Source organism: Lutjanus erythropterus, chromosome 4 (genome assembly GCF_056507025.1).
Source record: "Lutjanus erythropterus isolate fLutEry1 chromosome 4, fLutEry1.hap2, whole genome shotgun sequence".
NCBI lineage: Eukaryota > Metazoa > Chordata > Actinopteri > Lutjaniformes > Lutjanidae > Lutjanus > Lutjanus erythropterus.
In genome coordinates, this window is record NC_139320.1 from 12,164,259 (window position 1) to 12,180,553 (window position 16,295).

At 40.8% G+C, this 16,295-nt stretch overlaps 1 protein-coding gene across 1 annotated transcript in view; it reads left to right on the top strand.

The window, feature by feature from the left end:
• The window catches only part of elna (elastin a), a 52,687-nt gene that overhangs the window by 17,555 nt on the left and 18,837 nt on the right, over positions 1–16,295 (top strand). The window contains exons 6-11 of the mRNA XM_084716272.1: positions 11,390–11,440; positions 11,581–11,652; positions 13,288–13,317; positions 14,414–14,488; positions 14,919–14,993; positions 16,145–16,192. Of these exons, the coding sequence (XP_084572398.1) occupies positions 11,390–11,440; positions 11,581–11,652; positions 13,288–13,317; positions 14,414–14,488; positions 14,919–14,993; positions 16,145–16,192 (351 nt within the window). The remainder of the gene's footprint in view (positions 1–11,389; positions 11,441–11,580; positions 11,653–13,287; positions 13,318–14,413; positions 14,489–14,918; positions 14,994–16,144; positions 16,193–16,295) is intronic.

Here is a 16,295-nt window from a genome sequence, read left to right on the forward strand (position 1 = left end):
CTTTTGGTTCCTCTTCAAGTCCTCTGGTTCATATCAGGGTCAGTGTTAGAAGAAGCACAAAGTGTACTTGTCTGCTCCACAACGGCATGAGCGAGGGAAAGGCAGAGAAATGGAAAGAGAGAATGGATATGGGGAGGACAGTGAAGAGACAGGGTGAAGCAAGGAGAACGGAAAGGACCCATAACTCTTACGAACATATCGTATACTGTACATGTCATACGCGCACATTACCACTCACAAACACACACATATGCACATTCATTCAGGCAACACAAATGCTTAGAGAGCTTGCCGAGAGAAAGGCGACTGATAGATTGAGGTGAGGATGAAAGTGTTTAGCCAAAAGAAGATGAGCTTGGAGGAGGTTTAGTCTCCTAGAGCACATATGCTTTTCATTACTGGAGCTCAGACCTGTCCTCTGAGCTGTCAGAGACTGGAAGCATCTGCATGTGAATGTGCATGACTGTGAGTGTATGTAAATTTGTTTATGGTCTTCATCTGTGTGTAACTACAAGTGTGAGCACATGTGCACACAGACACATAAATATCAAATATGTATTTCTTCCAGCACGAAGACAAACATACACAGACACACATCATAAATTAAAGTTCCCATGAAGCATTTAGCAGAGTGCTTATTCCTTGCATGTTTCCAGCTAGGGAGGGACTTCTTGAAGACATTGATTTGTGTTTACAGTGGCCAATACCCCCCACTGTCCATGGATGTGGGAACAAGAATGGTTATATTAGCTGATTCTTCCCAGTTAACACAACTGGCCTGGGACCAAAACAGGCTCCAAGACCAATGGAGGCCAGTTTGACGTCAGGGAATAGGCTACAGCAACTTAGGTGGTTTTCTCTCTGGGATTGGATCCTGGTACTCCAGGGCTGATTCATGGCTAACTGATCTAACAGCAGTTAGGGTTGGCGGTTATCTAAGCTACTTTAGCAACAAGTAAATCTATCTCTCCATCAGGAAACTCTGATTGGTCTCTGAGGCTGTGTTCGCCCTGGTTGACTGGCCATGGGACCACTGGGAGGATGCTGAGCTCAGTCACAGCTATTTCAGCAAGCAACAAGTAAACTGCTAAAGCTAGTGTTATCTGACCATCACGAAACTCTGTAATTGAATCACAGAGTTGAAGCTGAGCAGCCGGAGGACATCAGAGGAAAAACAGGGAAAATGGTTTCTTAATAAAATATGATTCCATTTCACCCAAATCAGTGAATAAACAGTGAGGCCTGGGCACCAGAAACACTCCAATCCGCTCTGGTGAAGCAAGAAAGCGTTTCATTGGATGCAAAGTTAGTGTACATCCCCAAGTGCAGAATAAATCATTTCAATCAAAAAGGCACAATCTGCAATCCCATAAAATACCCAATAATACCTACAAAATTACCTTTTTGTCATTGTTGGGCCAGATATTTGGGTGTATGTCACATCTGTGTGGTATATATATATGTGGTTTATGTATGCTGCTTATTCAGACACAAACATTATTTGAAAGATTGCATTTTCCTCTATTCTTACCCATTTATTTTTCCCTCCTCTCCCCTCAGTTTGTTCAATACTGAGTCCCAGTGTCAAGCTTTCAGTATCTTGGAATCTGACCTATCTGCAGTGGAGACAGCTTGTTTGTTCATATTGGAAATGCTTATTGCTTCCCAAACAATTTATCTTGGATGATGTCACCAGACGTTGTTGTTAACATCCTCAATAATCTCACAAATTCATCTCAAGGATTAATGTGACATTGGTGTAAGGCAAGCTAAGATAAGAGCTTTATTAGTTTTTATTAGTGTCTAATCAGTCATGCATGCCACATATTACAGTTTCTAACAGTGGTAATTTTTCCCCCCGCGTTGAACTGATACTGATACTCACTATGACTTGATTGGAGCCTTTCACCAGCCTGTTCTGTATCATGTTTGCATGGTTGCTCTCTAGTGAGCATGTTACCACCAGTGTTTTTTCCATGTTCACCGTGTTAGTTGATGAGCCATCCCTTGGCATGCTCTTGCAACCTCTCCCCTGCTCCGTTTGCCAGCAGGTCTGGAGCGTAGACCACTATTCTTGTCCATCTGGCAGCACAGCCTTAGTGATGTTTATGTAGGGATGGAGAAGTTTCTTGCTCTTATTTCCCTATGAGTCCATCAAGACAGATCATCGGTCGAAGGACTTTGTTGGAGTCACTGGTAGATGTGGACTAAAGTCTGTTAGATCTAAGGGCCTGTTTAGTGGATTTGTGGCTCAGTAAGCAATGCCATGTTTTCTGAGTTAGAAAAGGATTTGAGAGTCCCAATTACAGATGGTATTTTGTCATGCAAGCTGATTATACATCTTCCCCACTGGATGAGTATAGCTGCAGCTGATCAAAATGTGCAACACAAGGGTTAGAAAGTCACATATTTACATTCTTAGCTTGGCAAGATTGATTTATGCAGAGCTTATGTCTGAGTTTAAGTGTGATGCAATGCAATGCTGTGAGTGCAGGCAGCAGAGAAAAGACCCAAACACATACAAAACAGGCAGATTGGTGCAGTTCAGTGATTTACTGTACATAAATGAGCATACAGGCCAGTGTTGATGGACAGGCAGGCAAGCACAGGTGCTGACTGACAAGCTGATGCTGGCATATTCAGGTGCAGGGGCAGAGTCAAAGTCGAGTTCAGGTTGCTCAAAAACCAAAGTAAAAGGCACTTGGCAACTATGATGAACTGGCAAAAGAACAGAGGATCTGAGCTGCATCTGTAGTGAATGACTGATGGAGAAATGGGAACAGGTGAGCGGGTGAATAAGCAGGTGAATAAGGACTGTAAACCCCCTGAAGCAAATAGTGATTTGTGATATTGGACTATATAAATAAAATTTGACTCAACTTATTATTTTTTTTATTTAATCTTTATTTTGTCAGGAAATCTCATTTAGATTGAGATCTCTTGCAAGAGAGTGTTGAGAGCAAGACACACCCACAAGAACAAAATGGGCAAACAGAACAACAAAACTACGCAAGGACTTAATAAAAACTGTTGCAAATAAACATCAGATAATAAAGCCTTATAATCTCCAAACTCAGATTCCAGATTGAGAGTAAGATTCTAGTATGAGGACAGCCTGCAGTTTAAAGGGTGCATAACATTAGTGCGTACACAAGAGATGTCTAAGGCTGGATAAATACTAGATTGTGTACTTTAGTTATTAGTTTTAAATAAGAGGAGAGATCAAAGGTACAGTTTGGAAGCTTCAACAATAGAGCTTTCTAAATAAATATTATGCAATGGCTAATTCTTCTTGACCGCAAGGAACCATATGATACAGAGAACAATGATGAGTACAAAAATTGTCATTTGTGATGAAATGTAATACAACAGTGTTACATTTGGACTTACTGGTGGAGGCAGAGAATAGCATGTACTTTGTCTTTTCTACACTTAAAACTAATCTGTGATAAAGTAATAATGATTGGAAGACACTGAAGGCAGACTGAAGATGGGCTGAGGTGGCACCTGGGCCAAAAATTGTGTCATCAGCGAAAAAAAATGGACATTGACATATTGATTTGGAAGAATTATGTCTCCCAGTCTTCTCTCTATGTTTCTCCATACTTACAGACCCTGTGCTGGACTAACTGACTTCTGAAGATGAATGTTTTTAAATGACTTCATTTTTGCCTCCAGGCCTTCTATATATCCTAATTTGTTTCAGCCAGTATAGCAATACGTCTGCATACATGTAATGTACAATTTGGTAAACAGATTTTCTGCTGTCAATGACACAATTTATCTCTCTAACTTGTTTTCCTTTGTGGAGCATCCCATATGTTTGTCATGGTGAAATGCCTCAGATGGCTGTTCGATGATCACAGCCTTTATAATGACAGAATAATAATGGAAAATGCTTTTGAGGCTGACTCAGTGAATCTAACGTCAGTGCTTCAATGTGCATATTTTGAGTCGAGACGACCTGTCGAACAAGAGTCTCTTTTCTCAACCCTGAGTTGTCAGAAAAGTATTCAGTGGAATGGCAGTGAGATGCATATGTGGACCATCTGGGAGAGGAAACACACTTGGCCAAATTTACATACCTTGGCCACAGATTGTGTTTGTTGACTGGTTTTCTCACCCTATACATAATTTGCACAATTGAACACTAGACATGGAACATACTTATTAGAAATGAGCGGTTTGTCAAAATGTGGACATGTACACTGTGTACTGCTGTATACTTGAATGCTTGCAATGTGTTTCTGCCTTGTCCACATGCCTGTACAGTACATGCTGCGAGTGTGTGTGCCAAGCTAAAATAGGCGATGGTATGAGCACTGGGGTAGGGATACTCTTAAGACATATTCAAGGGTTCAGTGTTGGCAGAGCAACTGTGACATTCCTTCAGAAGAGGATAAAAAAGCAGAATGCCAGAGGCTCTCACAGAAACAGAGCAAAGGGAGAGCTGTTTGGTCGACTTGAAAGCTTATAGCATTGTGTGTTCTATGACTTGTAGCATAAACAATGACATCACAAACTTGGTGGTTATGGTGTCACGCACGGTGTGCAAATTAGCACAGTTTGAATTAAGAGACATCAGTAATGGTCTGTTTGAAATAAGGCGTGCGTTTGAGGAGGTGAGAGACTCACAAGGACTCAGTCTGGTGAGGTCAGGCAGCCACAGACGTCACTGGGAAGGCGGCCTAGATGTGGCAGTGTGTGTAATCCACATAACGTGTAATGGTGACTTTTACAGTTACAGTTAATTTGGAGCCATTTGCAAGGATTTCTCAACGCCTCAGAGATGATGTGTGTGTTCTGATGCCCAAATGCGTGGGTCGGTGAGACCCTCCAAAGTTGCTTCATCGATGTAAGCCCTTCCAACAAAACGGAGCACATTCTCTTTTTCAGTATGATGCAAACGTCCCATATAAAAATAAAAAATGACCACCCATACCAGCGATGATTAACTATAGTTTGAAGGTCTTGTTTTATTACACTGATTTTGACCTGGCCCCACAAGCAAAGATGTTAGAGAATGAGGCAACCTTAGACCCTCTCCCTGTTTGTCTGTAGGAGGTCAAACTGCTGTGTGCTTAGGGTCATCTGGCAAAGAGGGAGGCTGAGCCTTTGGGACCTCTCATTGATAGTGTCAATGACTGCATGGAAAAGGAAAGCGAAAACAATAAAAGGCTTGCCGCCAAAGTCAGCTGGCTCACACCAGCCAGAGTGGGAGAGAATTTGTGTGTAGTGGTGTGACTGTGTGAATGCTTAATTAGTCCAGCATGTGACCAGTCCTGCTTCTCACAGCTCAGTGCCCGTGACTGACAGCACAAAGAACCTGGAAGTGACAAGGAGCAGAGAAGGTCACAGCAGTGGGAGGGGGAGAGGAAGCAAGGGGAGCTTCACTGTGTCCACTTGTCTCACGCGATCTGGAATCACTACAGCACCTCGCATCATTCTGCTTTCATCCAACTTGTCCTGCGTCACCTCGTAAGAATGCAATCTATCCACCAACTTGGAAGTGGAGCAGTGTGATAATTTGATACTGATAAAAATCTGGTGTCATGACAATGAAGGACATAATGATGGGCTTAGCTTTCAAAGTGAAAATTTATATGGGACCACAGCCGAAGAAGAGAATCTGCCTGTCAATCACAGTAAAATGCTGATTCTCTCGGGATGACCAGCGAACCTTTGAAGATGACATTATCATGAAGATTTTCCATCACATAAGAGAAAATTGCAGCATCTGCACTGCCATAGAATACCTCTGTGCTTCTTACATCTCCCCAGTGGCAGACTCAGCCTGTCTGGGGCAAAGAAAAATTGAAAAGCGCACCAGCTGTATGCGGAGGGGAACCAGCTTGCCAAAAGTCATGATGCACCACATTTCTCCTCTGGAACGGCACCATAGATGGCACTTTATCATGCTGTCTTGGACACCGGGCCGCACTAGAGGGGTATTTTATCAGAATTTGTCCACTCTAGGGCACTCTAGAGGGCACTTCATCACATTTTGTCTACTTCAAGGGTATCCTAGGAGTCACAATAACATGTTTTCTCCACTGGAAGGGCGCCTTAGAGGGCAGTTTATCACATTTTCTTAGACACTGGAACACCTCCCATCCAACTAATGCATCTCCCCCTTACTCTTTGTATGTTTGTGGTTTGATGGTTTGTACCACAAATCCAGTGTTTAGCTGAGCACAAGACTCACAATTCATCATTCTTCAGTGACCCTTTCATCATTTTTGCATACTGATGGTGGTTTCCAACTCAGACAACAGCAATAAGGAGATAGTATGAGTTGTAATCCTGTCCCCTGGCTTTTTCAGTAAACAAACATTTGTTCTTAGACCACTTGCTTGATTAAATATAAGCTTAAACAAAAGAATACAGTGAGAAACAAGTCCCGAAAATTTCCTGGACATTCCAGAGCTCCAGCTCTAAAGTCTGCCTTCTGCGCGTCTGCCGTCAGTTACAGTGGATCTTTGCCATGGAATTCTTTGCGCTCTTAAATTAAACCCTTCACCAGGCCCAGCTGGTTCACAAAGTAGAGAAAAGGGGAAAGGGGGAGGAAAAAGGTGAAGATGGAAAGGAGCAAGCAAATCCATCTTTCACTTCTCACGTTTGGCTTCCTCTGGTTGCTGCTATTAACACCTCATGTCTTGTGCACACAACCCCTCAGACACCTTTGAAGAGGAAAGAGCAAGAGAAGGATGGAGAAACAGGGAGAACAAGAGTAAGGGAAAGAGACTGAGAGCCGAAGACAATGTTTTGATTAATGTCTCTTGTATTCCTCTGGTTCTGAAATAGAGGATTACCTTACCTAACCCCAATGGAGCATGAGCGAAACATTTCAGTTTTGAGATTGAAACCAGATATTTCTGTTCACACTGGCTCATAGCCATCACTTGTACTGGACTTGAGTTGAGAACATGACTGGTAACTGAAAAAACTAGCCATGCTGTCTGGACATTTTTAATCTAGTATCCGTCTTAAGTTTCAAAACCAAAGCACATGACATGGTACAGCAGGCAATGAATATGGCAGCCTGTCCCTCATCACATTTTCATTCCTCTGAAAACAAGACTGCTTCTTTGACCTAGAAGGTCTAGACTTGCATTTACTTGTGTACTCTCACTGAGATCATTCTTAAAACCAGCCACCACAAATGAATCACCACTACCGGGCAAAGCTCAGTTATTCACTGCCACACCATCCTAAATTTCACCTCGACAACCTGCTGGTGCACTTGTCACTGCACAGCTGTAAAAACCAATGGTCTTTTCTGAATGGAAACTGGCTAGTAAACCATGTTTCTGTCACTTTTTTTCTAACAAATCTAAGTGGAGGAAACTATGATGCATTGCAGTCCTGCATCACTTACCTTCCAATTTCCTTGGCCTTCGGTCCTCTCTCCTGTGTAGTATAGGGTTTCTGTCCCTTCCATCTTGTACTCAGAGTATTGACCTTTTGTAGGGTTTCTTTGTCCAAGGTCCAAAGGCAGTTGGGGTTTGAAGTGGTCCCCCGGGCTTCCTATTATGCCTTGAGGATCCCCAAGAAAATTAGCCACTGCATTAGTGCGCAGAAATCCTTCAGCTTGTCAGCAATCAACAGAATACTGGGAGCAGCACCAAAAGAAAAGTGATGATTCGATATCAGGGTCATGGTGCAGACTTTCCATGTGTGTGGTTCATGACAACTAACAACATTGGTGTAGACTTCCAATAATAGGTGAGCTAAGACAGGTCTATTTGTGTGAGCTGATGTGTTGTAATAATATAATCCAACAAAAGCATGCTTGTTTGAGCTGACAAGATGGCATAAATACAGCTAAACAGAGAGCTCTTGTACTAAAACTTTCACTTCCATGTCCCAAATATACAATCAGTGAATGGATGCCAAACTGACAAAGGTCCAGATTTTGTTAGCATGTTCTCTCATTTTGACCCTGAAAACACACAATCCCCAGGGTAGTATTTTTTTTACTTCAGAGCGTTTTGTTTCCCAGTGTCTAGTGATGTCAGAACAACATGAGATGAAGTTTCTTTACCTTTTTTTTTCCTTGTCTAAACTTTATGTCTCTCCAAGGCCTGCACTCATGGTCACACACACAGACACACACCCTCTCAGACTGACTTCTGCGTGTCTGCATCTTGTCTCCTGATTTCAAATCTCAGAGCTGAGCTCAACGTGGCAGGTGCTGGTTGACCCTGAGTGAGACTACCAGAGCCAGGTTGGGTCATGCACATGTGAGCACAGGTGGGCCAGATGATGCATGAATAAGCCAAAGGTCTCCAGAGTACCGCCTGTCTTCACTCTGTCTTCATGTTTCTCCTTCAGTGACACACATAATCTCTAATGTTGTGCAGACTGTGCTGTGTCTTCAACACTCATGCTGACACATATACATACACCTCAGACTGGCCAGTCAGACATTCTGTAATCTGGTGGCGAGACCAGACAGTATCACTCTTAGAAATCAGTGCTAACTAGAACCATATAGTTTCTCTGCTGGAACCCACCCAGGGTGATCTAACAAGAACCCTTTTATATTCCAAGGGTTTAACCTGGAATCCACCCAGGGTGTTCTACTAAAAACCTGTTCTGATTAAATATGACAATTACCATTGTTTAAATTGAGAAAAGAGTTCCTTGGATGAAAAGGGTTCTTAATCTTAATCCCTTCTTTTACAAATAACCCTTGCTTAACACTTCTTGAAAAAAGGGTTCTTCAGAAGCTGAAGCAGAATGATTCTTGGTAGAACTCTTCAGGAAGAACTTTCTTGGATCCTTTATTTCTAAGAGTGTACAGTTTAAAGGGAAAATTTAAAGTCAGACTTAGTCATTTTCAGGGTTTTAGACATCAGCGATGTTCAATATGTCTTATAACTAGCTTTTCTTTTTCACATGTTTTTTTTTTTTTTTTTTTGTGGAGCTCACTGATTACAATGAGACAATTTAGACAAATTTCTTGTGTCAGCACAACACTGAAAACGCAAAGCCCAAGATCAGTGTGATTTATACAAGAATTGATTACTGTTGTTATTACTCTGAGGTGTGTCTGGGGATGGTTGAGCAGTCATGGAGAATTGAGCTGAAAGCTTTGAAGGAGATGGATTATTGCAAGGGCGCTTAGCTTAGCGTCTAGGCTCGCATTGCATTCTCAGTCTGTTCGCCAAGTCCTTGGCAGCACCAATGCCCACATTTGTTTTGACTAGGTCATGAAACTCCACACTTCCATCTTTCTGTCTGTCTCTCCCAACACATTCCTCCTCCCCGTCAGTATCATTACCTGCATGCTGCAGATTGCTGGACTCCAAACCCTCCAGTCTAATCTGTTTCTCTGTCTCTCTGTTGTTCAGCTTGTTTCCCATGCTTAGCGGCTCTCACCCCAGACTTTTTGGCTTACAAGTATTGATGAAAACAAGTTCCTTGACTAGCTTGTTGGCAGCATTCGAATTTCTTCTTGTTTCAAAAACAGTCATTACTCTAACATATTTGTCTCTGATTGGGGAGCTTGTTCAGCTCATAGCTTATTTTAATACAACTCTGAGAATGATGTCCCCGACAAGTTATATAAAACATTGAGTCTCATATGTTAGCCCTTGAAAATACAAATATATCACTTTGGCAGTTATCTGGAGATGCTTAAGTTCAACTTGATGAATCTAGATTTGAATAATATCCTTGCTTTACTCACACACTATTTATACATACATTCAGTAGCAGACTCAGACTGTATGAGGGGCAGAGGCAAAAAACATTTGAAAAAAAAAGGTCAATCACTGTATACAGAGGGACACAGACACCAAAGGTTGTGGTGCATTTCTGGTGAAAGAGTGTCAGTCCCTGGTTTACATGAAAATAGTTTTTTTATGGGACTTACAGTACAACTACTACATCTTTTTTTAATAAAAACACACAAAAAACCCCTATTTGTTTTTGCTTAAAAAAGTTAGTCTCTGGGCTTCCTTAAAATTTTAAGTTGAGCCAACAACTCTTCTGTCACACTGACAAACATCACAAACTACAAACAAGTAGGGTCTCAGGAGAGTTTTAACTCTTGAGCAATGCATGCTGGGAAGTCTGCAAATATGCTGATAATCTTTCATTACTTTAATCAATTGATTGAACTTTATGCAGTACATTCATTCAGTTTATGATTTTACGTCAAAAGACCTTAGTTAAAAGAGTAAGAACTCATGTAGTTCTTATTTCTTCTGAAAATAAATACTGGAAAGTTTAAATTTAATTCACTTGGATGAATAAAACTTTTTACATCGACATTAAGTCAATACGAAAAGATTTGTTCATTCCACTAAGTTCCTGTATTTAAACATTTCATTTTTCTTGGACACTGGGCCACCCTAGAGAGCACTTTATCAAGTTTTATCTACCATAGACGTATCCAAGAGGATACTTTTAATTGTTTTTTCAAACAATCCACCCTAAAAACCCCAACAAGAAACAAACAAACGAACAAACACACATCCCCAGTCCAGAAGTGTATACACTGAAAAGTATTATACTTGAATTATGATAGAGGTGAAGGAAGGTGTCATTTGGTTTCCACTGTTTATTTGCTTTTCTAGTTCATATTAGCCATTAAAAACCAAGCAACTGAGGCTTAACTTTAAAGTATTTTATATATGAGATTTGAGATTTATGGCTGAGATAAAAAAAAAAAAAAAAAAAAACAACCCTGAAATTAGTTTAATATTGTCTAAATGTCATTGCCTGTGTAGTGGGCTTCATTTTTAAGGACCGTTCAGTCTCTTTGAGACTATGAGCAGGTGGTGAGCATTTTATTCCATGTCCCTTCCCTCTTTCCACACTTTTTCCACATTCCCCTATCTTCTTCTTACATTTTTTGCTCTTGTCAGTAAGCGGAAACCCAAGCTGGGATATGACTTTATTCATGCTTCAGCTCAAAGCCAAAAGCTCCTGCCGCCCATAGATTAGTTTGGGGCTTTTTGTCTCAGGAAGAGCAAACTGCTCCCTCCAGTGTTCAGAATACAGCATAACAAGATGATCCAACATTTTTGGTGGTGTTTCTATCATGTTTCTTAGTCAGTGGAGTTCAACTAAAGCTCAAGGTGCAGTCCTTGGCTGTAGAAACACAAATGTGAGTGTTTTCAATCAAACTTAATGAAGCACACGTGATATTGTGTCATATTTCATGCGTTTTATGTTTTTTTTAACACACAGAATGTACTTGCATGTCCTGGAAAATGTTTTGATGAAAGTTTGAGCAATGGTTTATCTTTGCTAAAGGGTAATTACTGCAGAATCAACCACTAGTAACTCATTGTAGCCACAGTGAAGGAAATTGTTTGTATTTTTTGACTCTCCTTGCCCACTCTACTTCCTGTCTATCATTTTCTTTCCCATCCAGGTTATGGCAGTCTAGGAGTTGGTGGTCTGGGAGCTGGAGGCATTGGGGGAGGTGAGTACTTTACTACATTTAGTTGACAGTAGGTTAGAACATTATATCATCACTTTTTCAACCACAAAAATATATTTGAAGTGTGTGTTTGACAGTTAAGACAGCACACTCGTTCACCTTCACCTCTTTGTTTCTTTAAGGTGGTTATGGTGGATATGGTGGAGGCGTTGGAGGCTTGTTCCAAGGAGCTGGACAGAAGGCTGCCAAAAGAGGTATTGCAGATGGCATAAAATGTCTGGATAGAAATATAACTTCAGTCTCTTTGAAGGCAGTGGTGGCACCAGTTAATTAGTGCCACGAATTAAATGATTCCTCAGTATTAATTGGTTGATATTCTATTTCAAAACTCATCAAAACGGCATCTTTTTCCTCCCAAAGATATGTCTGCCAGACAGGCAAACTTTAGAGGCCCTGTTGAGTTGTGTGTCCCCAAGGCTCTATCTGCTCTGAGGCTGTCAAAATTAGATTTGCATGTGTTAAGCAAAATCCCAATTTATGTAAAAGCCTGTATACAAAACTATTTAAAAATATACACACCTCTCTGACCACTCAAACACTGTGATAGTTAATCATTGCTATTCTTTTGGTAAGGATGACTGCATATAAGCCTTTTCTGTTGGGGTTGTTAGAAGAAAAAATGTAAAGTTTATACCAGGTAAAACACATTTACCAAGATAAAAGTTCTAACAATGGAAACAATAATAATGGATGTTATTTTTGACAGTAAAGCTTTGGAATTAATCAGATATTCTTATGCTACGTGTGCAGGCTGAGAGGCTCAGTTTTCCTTAGAAACAAGTAGGTGGGATTCTGAGGAATAAAGGTTTGGAACCACTGACCCACTGTGTTCTAGTCCCCTTCTGTGGAATAGACTTTGCTGTTTGGAGTGTTTACACTTTTTTAAATTGACAGATGTTGCTGTAGCCATACTACATCAAACAAGTGTGAAGATCAGTTTCACTAGAACCACTAGAACACAGCCAAAAATCAGACATTTGATATGGATTTGTTTATTATTATCTTAATAATTTTGTAAGATTGTTGTGTGCATCGGGGTACGTTTGGATCCTGGTATCTTTTGTTGCTGGATGCTTCCATTGGACGCAAAAACAAGTAAAGGATCACAGGCAGTGGAACAGTTTTTCCTGTATTTCTAAACAAGCATTCCTTCAAAAACTGAATCAAAAACTGGCTCAGTGACTGCGATGGAAACTGGGGGTCATTAAACATGATGGTGGAATATTGGTTGTTGGAACAAGACATTGATCATGTTCCACTTGCTTGTTTTGAGTTGTTTGTTTTGATGGCTGCAGTGATTTTATGTGGCTTTCCGCTCTCGGTTTTAACCTTGCAGTAAAAATGCTTTGAATTCCAGGTACTCAAGTTTGGTTCTTATATTTCCTCTCTGGCTTGTGGTAAAAGTTCCCTGTGGAAGTGAAATGGAAATAGTGTACCATTTTTTGTGTGGTATACTGCCAGTAACAGACTCAGACTGTCTGGAGGGCAGGGGCAAAATAAAAATAAAAGGGTTTTGTAAACTGAAAGGGCACCCTAGAGGGCATTTTATCATGTTTTGTCCACCTGAAGAGCCCTCTAGAGCCTGTTTTACCAGTTTCTGCACTGCCAGGCCACCCTGGAGGGCACTTTGTCACACTGTTTTGGGCATTTATCATGTTTTATCTACCTTAGGGACATCCAAGGGGGCACTTTTGCAGCATTTTTTTAATTGAGGCACCAACAGGGACAATTTAAAAAAAACACAATGATTCTGATGAAGTTCCTTGAGGGTTTTTCTGCACGTCTTATATCGATGAATACTGTTGAAATTCTGGTTGTCCTAATCATAGGTGCTGGAGGCGGTCTGCTACCACATGGAGGTAAGCTGATTCTTGGCCCGACGACAGACTATTGTACAAACTTGAGCTGTGCTGAATACTGACACAAAGCTTTGTAGAACTCTGATAGATCCGCATGCTCGCATGTTATGAGAAAGCCAATATGAATGTTTTCTATTAATGGTAACTCAGCATGAAAAACACTGTTTGGCAAACACATGTACATTTTTATCACGTACCTGCAAACCTTGGACAGTTTGAACTTCAGCAGAGCCCAGTATGACCTTAACGTCTGTGCTGTGTATGTGTACATGATTGGCTTTAAATTAGGCAGGCTGATTAAGCATGGACTCAGGAGGGGCCAATCATAGCCAGAGCTGTACTATGGCAAAGAGCCTACTCTTAAGTATTGGTTGGCAATGACAAAACTTCAGTCCCTAGAATCAGTCTGCACTTTTTTCATGACACTCAAAATAACAATTAATTCCTCTGAAAGAGCACAGATAAAACAAAACATCCCCTTGCCAAACTTTTCCTCACCAAATCTCCCAGGCCACATACTTACAAGCAGTGCGCAATGTCTGTCCGGCAGTGTCTGTCCGGTACGCTGAATTTAAGATTACAAAATGTAAAAAAAAAAAAAGTTTAAACAAATAACCCAATGTGTTTTATCCTGCTGCCAAGCTCCCTTACAAGTGAAACTGACAGCTCATTTCCTGCACGAGGGGATAGCCAAAGAAATGAGGCATATGATGAGGCAAGGCAAATGCCATGCATGCTGGCTGCCTCTTCTGATTAGATTAAAACTTGGCCATGTTGCTTTTGATCATGGGGTGATGACAGACTAGTAGGGCCAGATTAGCTGCTCTCAATACCAATGTGCACTCTCAGGATCTGGCTCACTGCTGGAGAGGTCAAGTCTGGCACAAGCCACACATCTGCTCACAGCTCCTTTTCAGTATCACAGGGCCCCCTAGTGGACATAGGATGTACAACTATAGAATATTTATTTTGCAGCATTTTCATTACTCTCATGTTCACATATGTGTCAGTTACCCCAGTTTAAATCAATGTGAGTATAACCTAAGACCTGAAATTATATTTTATATTTATGTCTGTGCACTTGATATTCAAACAGGGGCTGGAGGAACTGGACTTGGGACAGGAGGAGGTGCTGGAGGCACAGGAACTGGGGCTTCAGTGCCCGCTGGAGGCAAGACACAGTCAACAAATCCTTCTGCCCATTTTGACATTGCTTATTTTATTTTGCACTGTTTATGTTTGTCATACTGTGATTTTTGCCTCCCAAGGACTTGACACACTGTTTACCATCCTCTTTATTTTTTTTTTACTTCAATATTTTAAGACAAGTACAACATTTTATACCACAAATTGGGTCTTTGTCTGGTATGGGGAAATTGATCTCCCTTACAAAGAGCCAATTTGGCCTCCAAAGAGAGTACAAGTGTTGAAAAGTTAAAAAAAAAATTACAGAGAGCTGTTAACAGTGTTGTGAGTCTTTGGGAGGCAGGAATCACAGTTGCAGTTGTTTGGAGAACGATGTGCTTATGTTTCTCACACTGTACATTTGTCATACTCTGTCGATGAGCCAAGTAACATTTAATCTTTCTTTTTTTTTTCAGCACCTGTTATTCCTCAGACAGGCCTTCCAGGAGGTGCTGGTGGTGCTGCTGGAAAGAAAGCTGCCAAAGTGCCAGGTTTTGTAGACTCAACAATAAACTCAGGCAGACAGGATGCTGTTCACAAGGCAGCAGAACCACATCAAATTCATTTTCCATTGCATGTAGCAGATGTTTGGTGTGGCTGGAATAAAACAAGATAGTTACTGGCAAAACAATGACTTGAAGCCTTTTTTTTTATATCAGCTTCATTAACATCTGCAACATTTGCAGTCAAACTTTTTTTATATTGCACTTTAAACACAGTAAGGTTGATCCAATGTCAGAGTGTAAGAAATTTAGTATATACTAACCTGTATTCTTGTCGTATGTATCTTGTTTTGTTTTTCTCAGAACATGATCTCTTCTGTGCTTGTAAAAGGCTGTGAACATTTGCTAATTTTAAAAATACATTTACAACATTTTTCATATACTTACCCACAGTTCACTTTTACTTGCCTTTATTCAAATCCTTTTATTTATTTGCAATTATCAAATAATTATGCTTTCAACAAGCCATGTCAGTGTGGTACTGTGTGCCCAGGACAGTCCTGTTCTTCTGAACGTGACAGCAGCTCTGACGGAGACACCTGGAATTTAATAAAATGCCATTAACACAATCTTATGTTTTTTATGATTGCAATTGACAATAATATACCCACACACACACAAAAGCTCTCTTAGCAGCCCTCAGGTGGCTGCAGGAGCCCTAAGCTGGCAGTTAGTTCGCTCATGCCTTGGACTGGCTCTGCACAAGAGGAAAGTGAGACAGCTCACTCGCTACTTACTGCCATCATCAGCTCCAAAAAAGTTTTTAAAAAAGTGTTGAATTCTTTTTTTAACACACGATTTACTAGGCTGATGTAGCATTTTACTTGCCCTGGGCAGTTGAGCAAACCTTATTGTTAAGCCCTGTCCAATATTATAATCTTTTGACTTCAGTATTGGATTTTGCTGATAACAATCAATCAATGGATGAGCTAACAAGTAGCCAATTTGCCAGCAACATCTGCCTGGTTTGCTCATTCTGTCTGGCCCTTTTGTGTCATACTGATTGATAGCCATGTAATTTATACTCATGAGCAGTCATAAACACTTAAAAACAGATTATTGCTCCTCACACATGCCAGAAACCATCCTCATTTTTTGAATGTGGATGCAAAAGTGCAGTAACATCCTCTCTTTGGCAGGTGTGGGTGTGCCTGGACTTTACCAAGGTGGCCTGGTGCCGGGAAAAGGTTTGTCTCTTTCGTAGATTAATCTCAGGCACTATTTGTAAAGTGGTTCAGCATGTGAATGGCCTGCGCTTTTGCAAACAAGCACCGTACAAGAATTTAATGT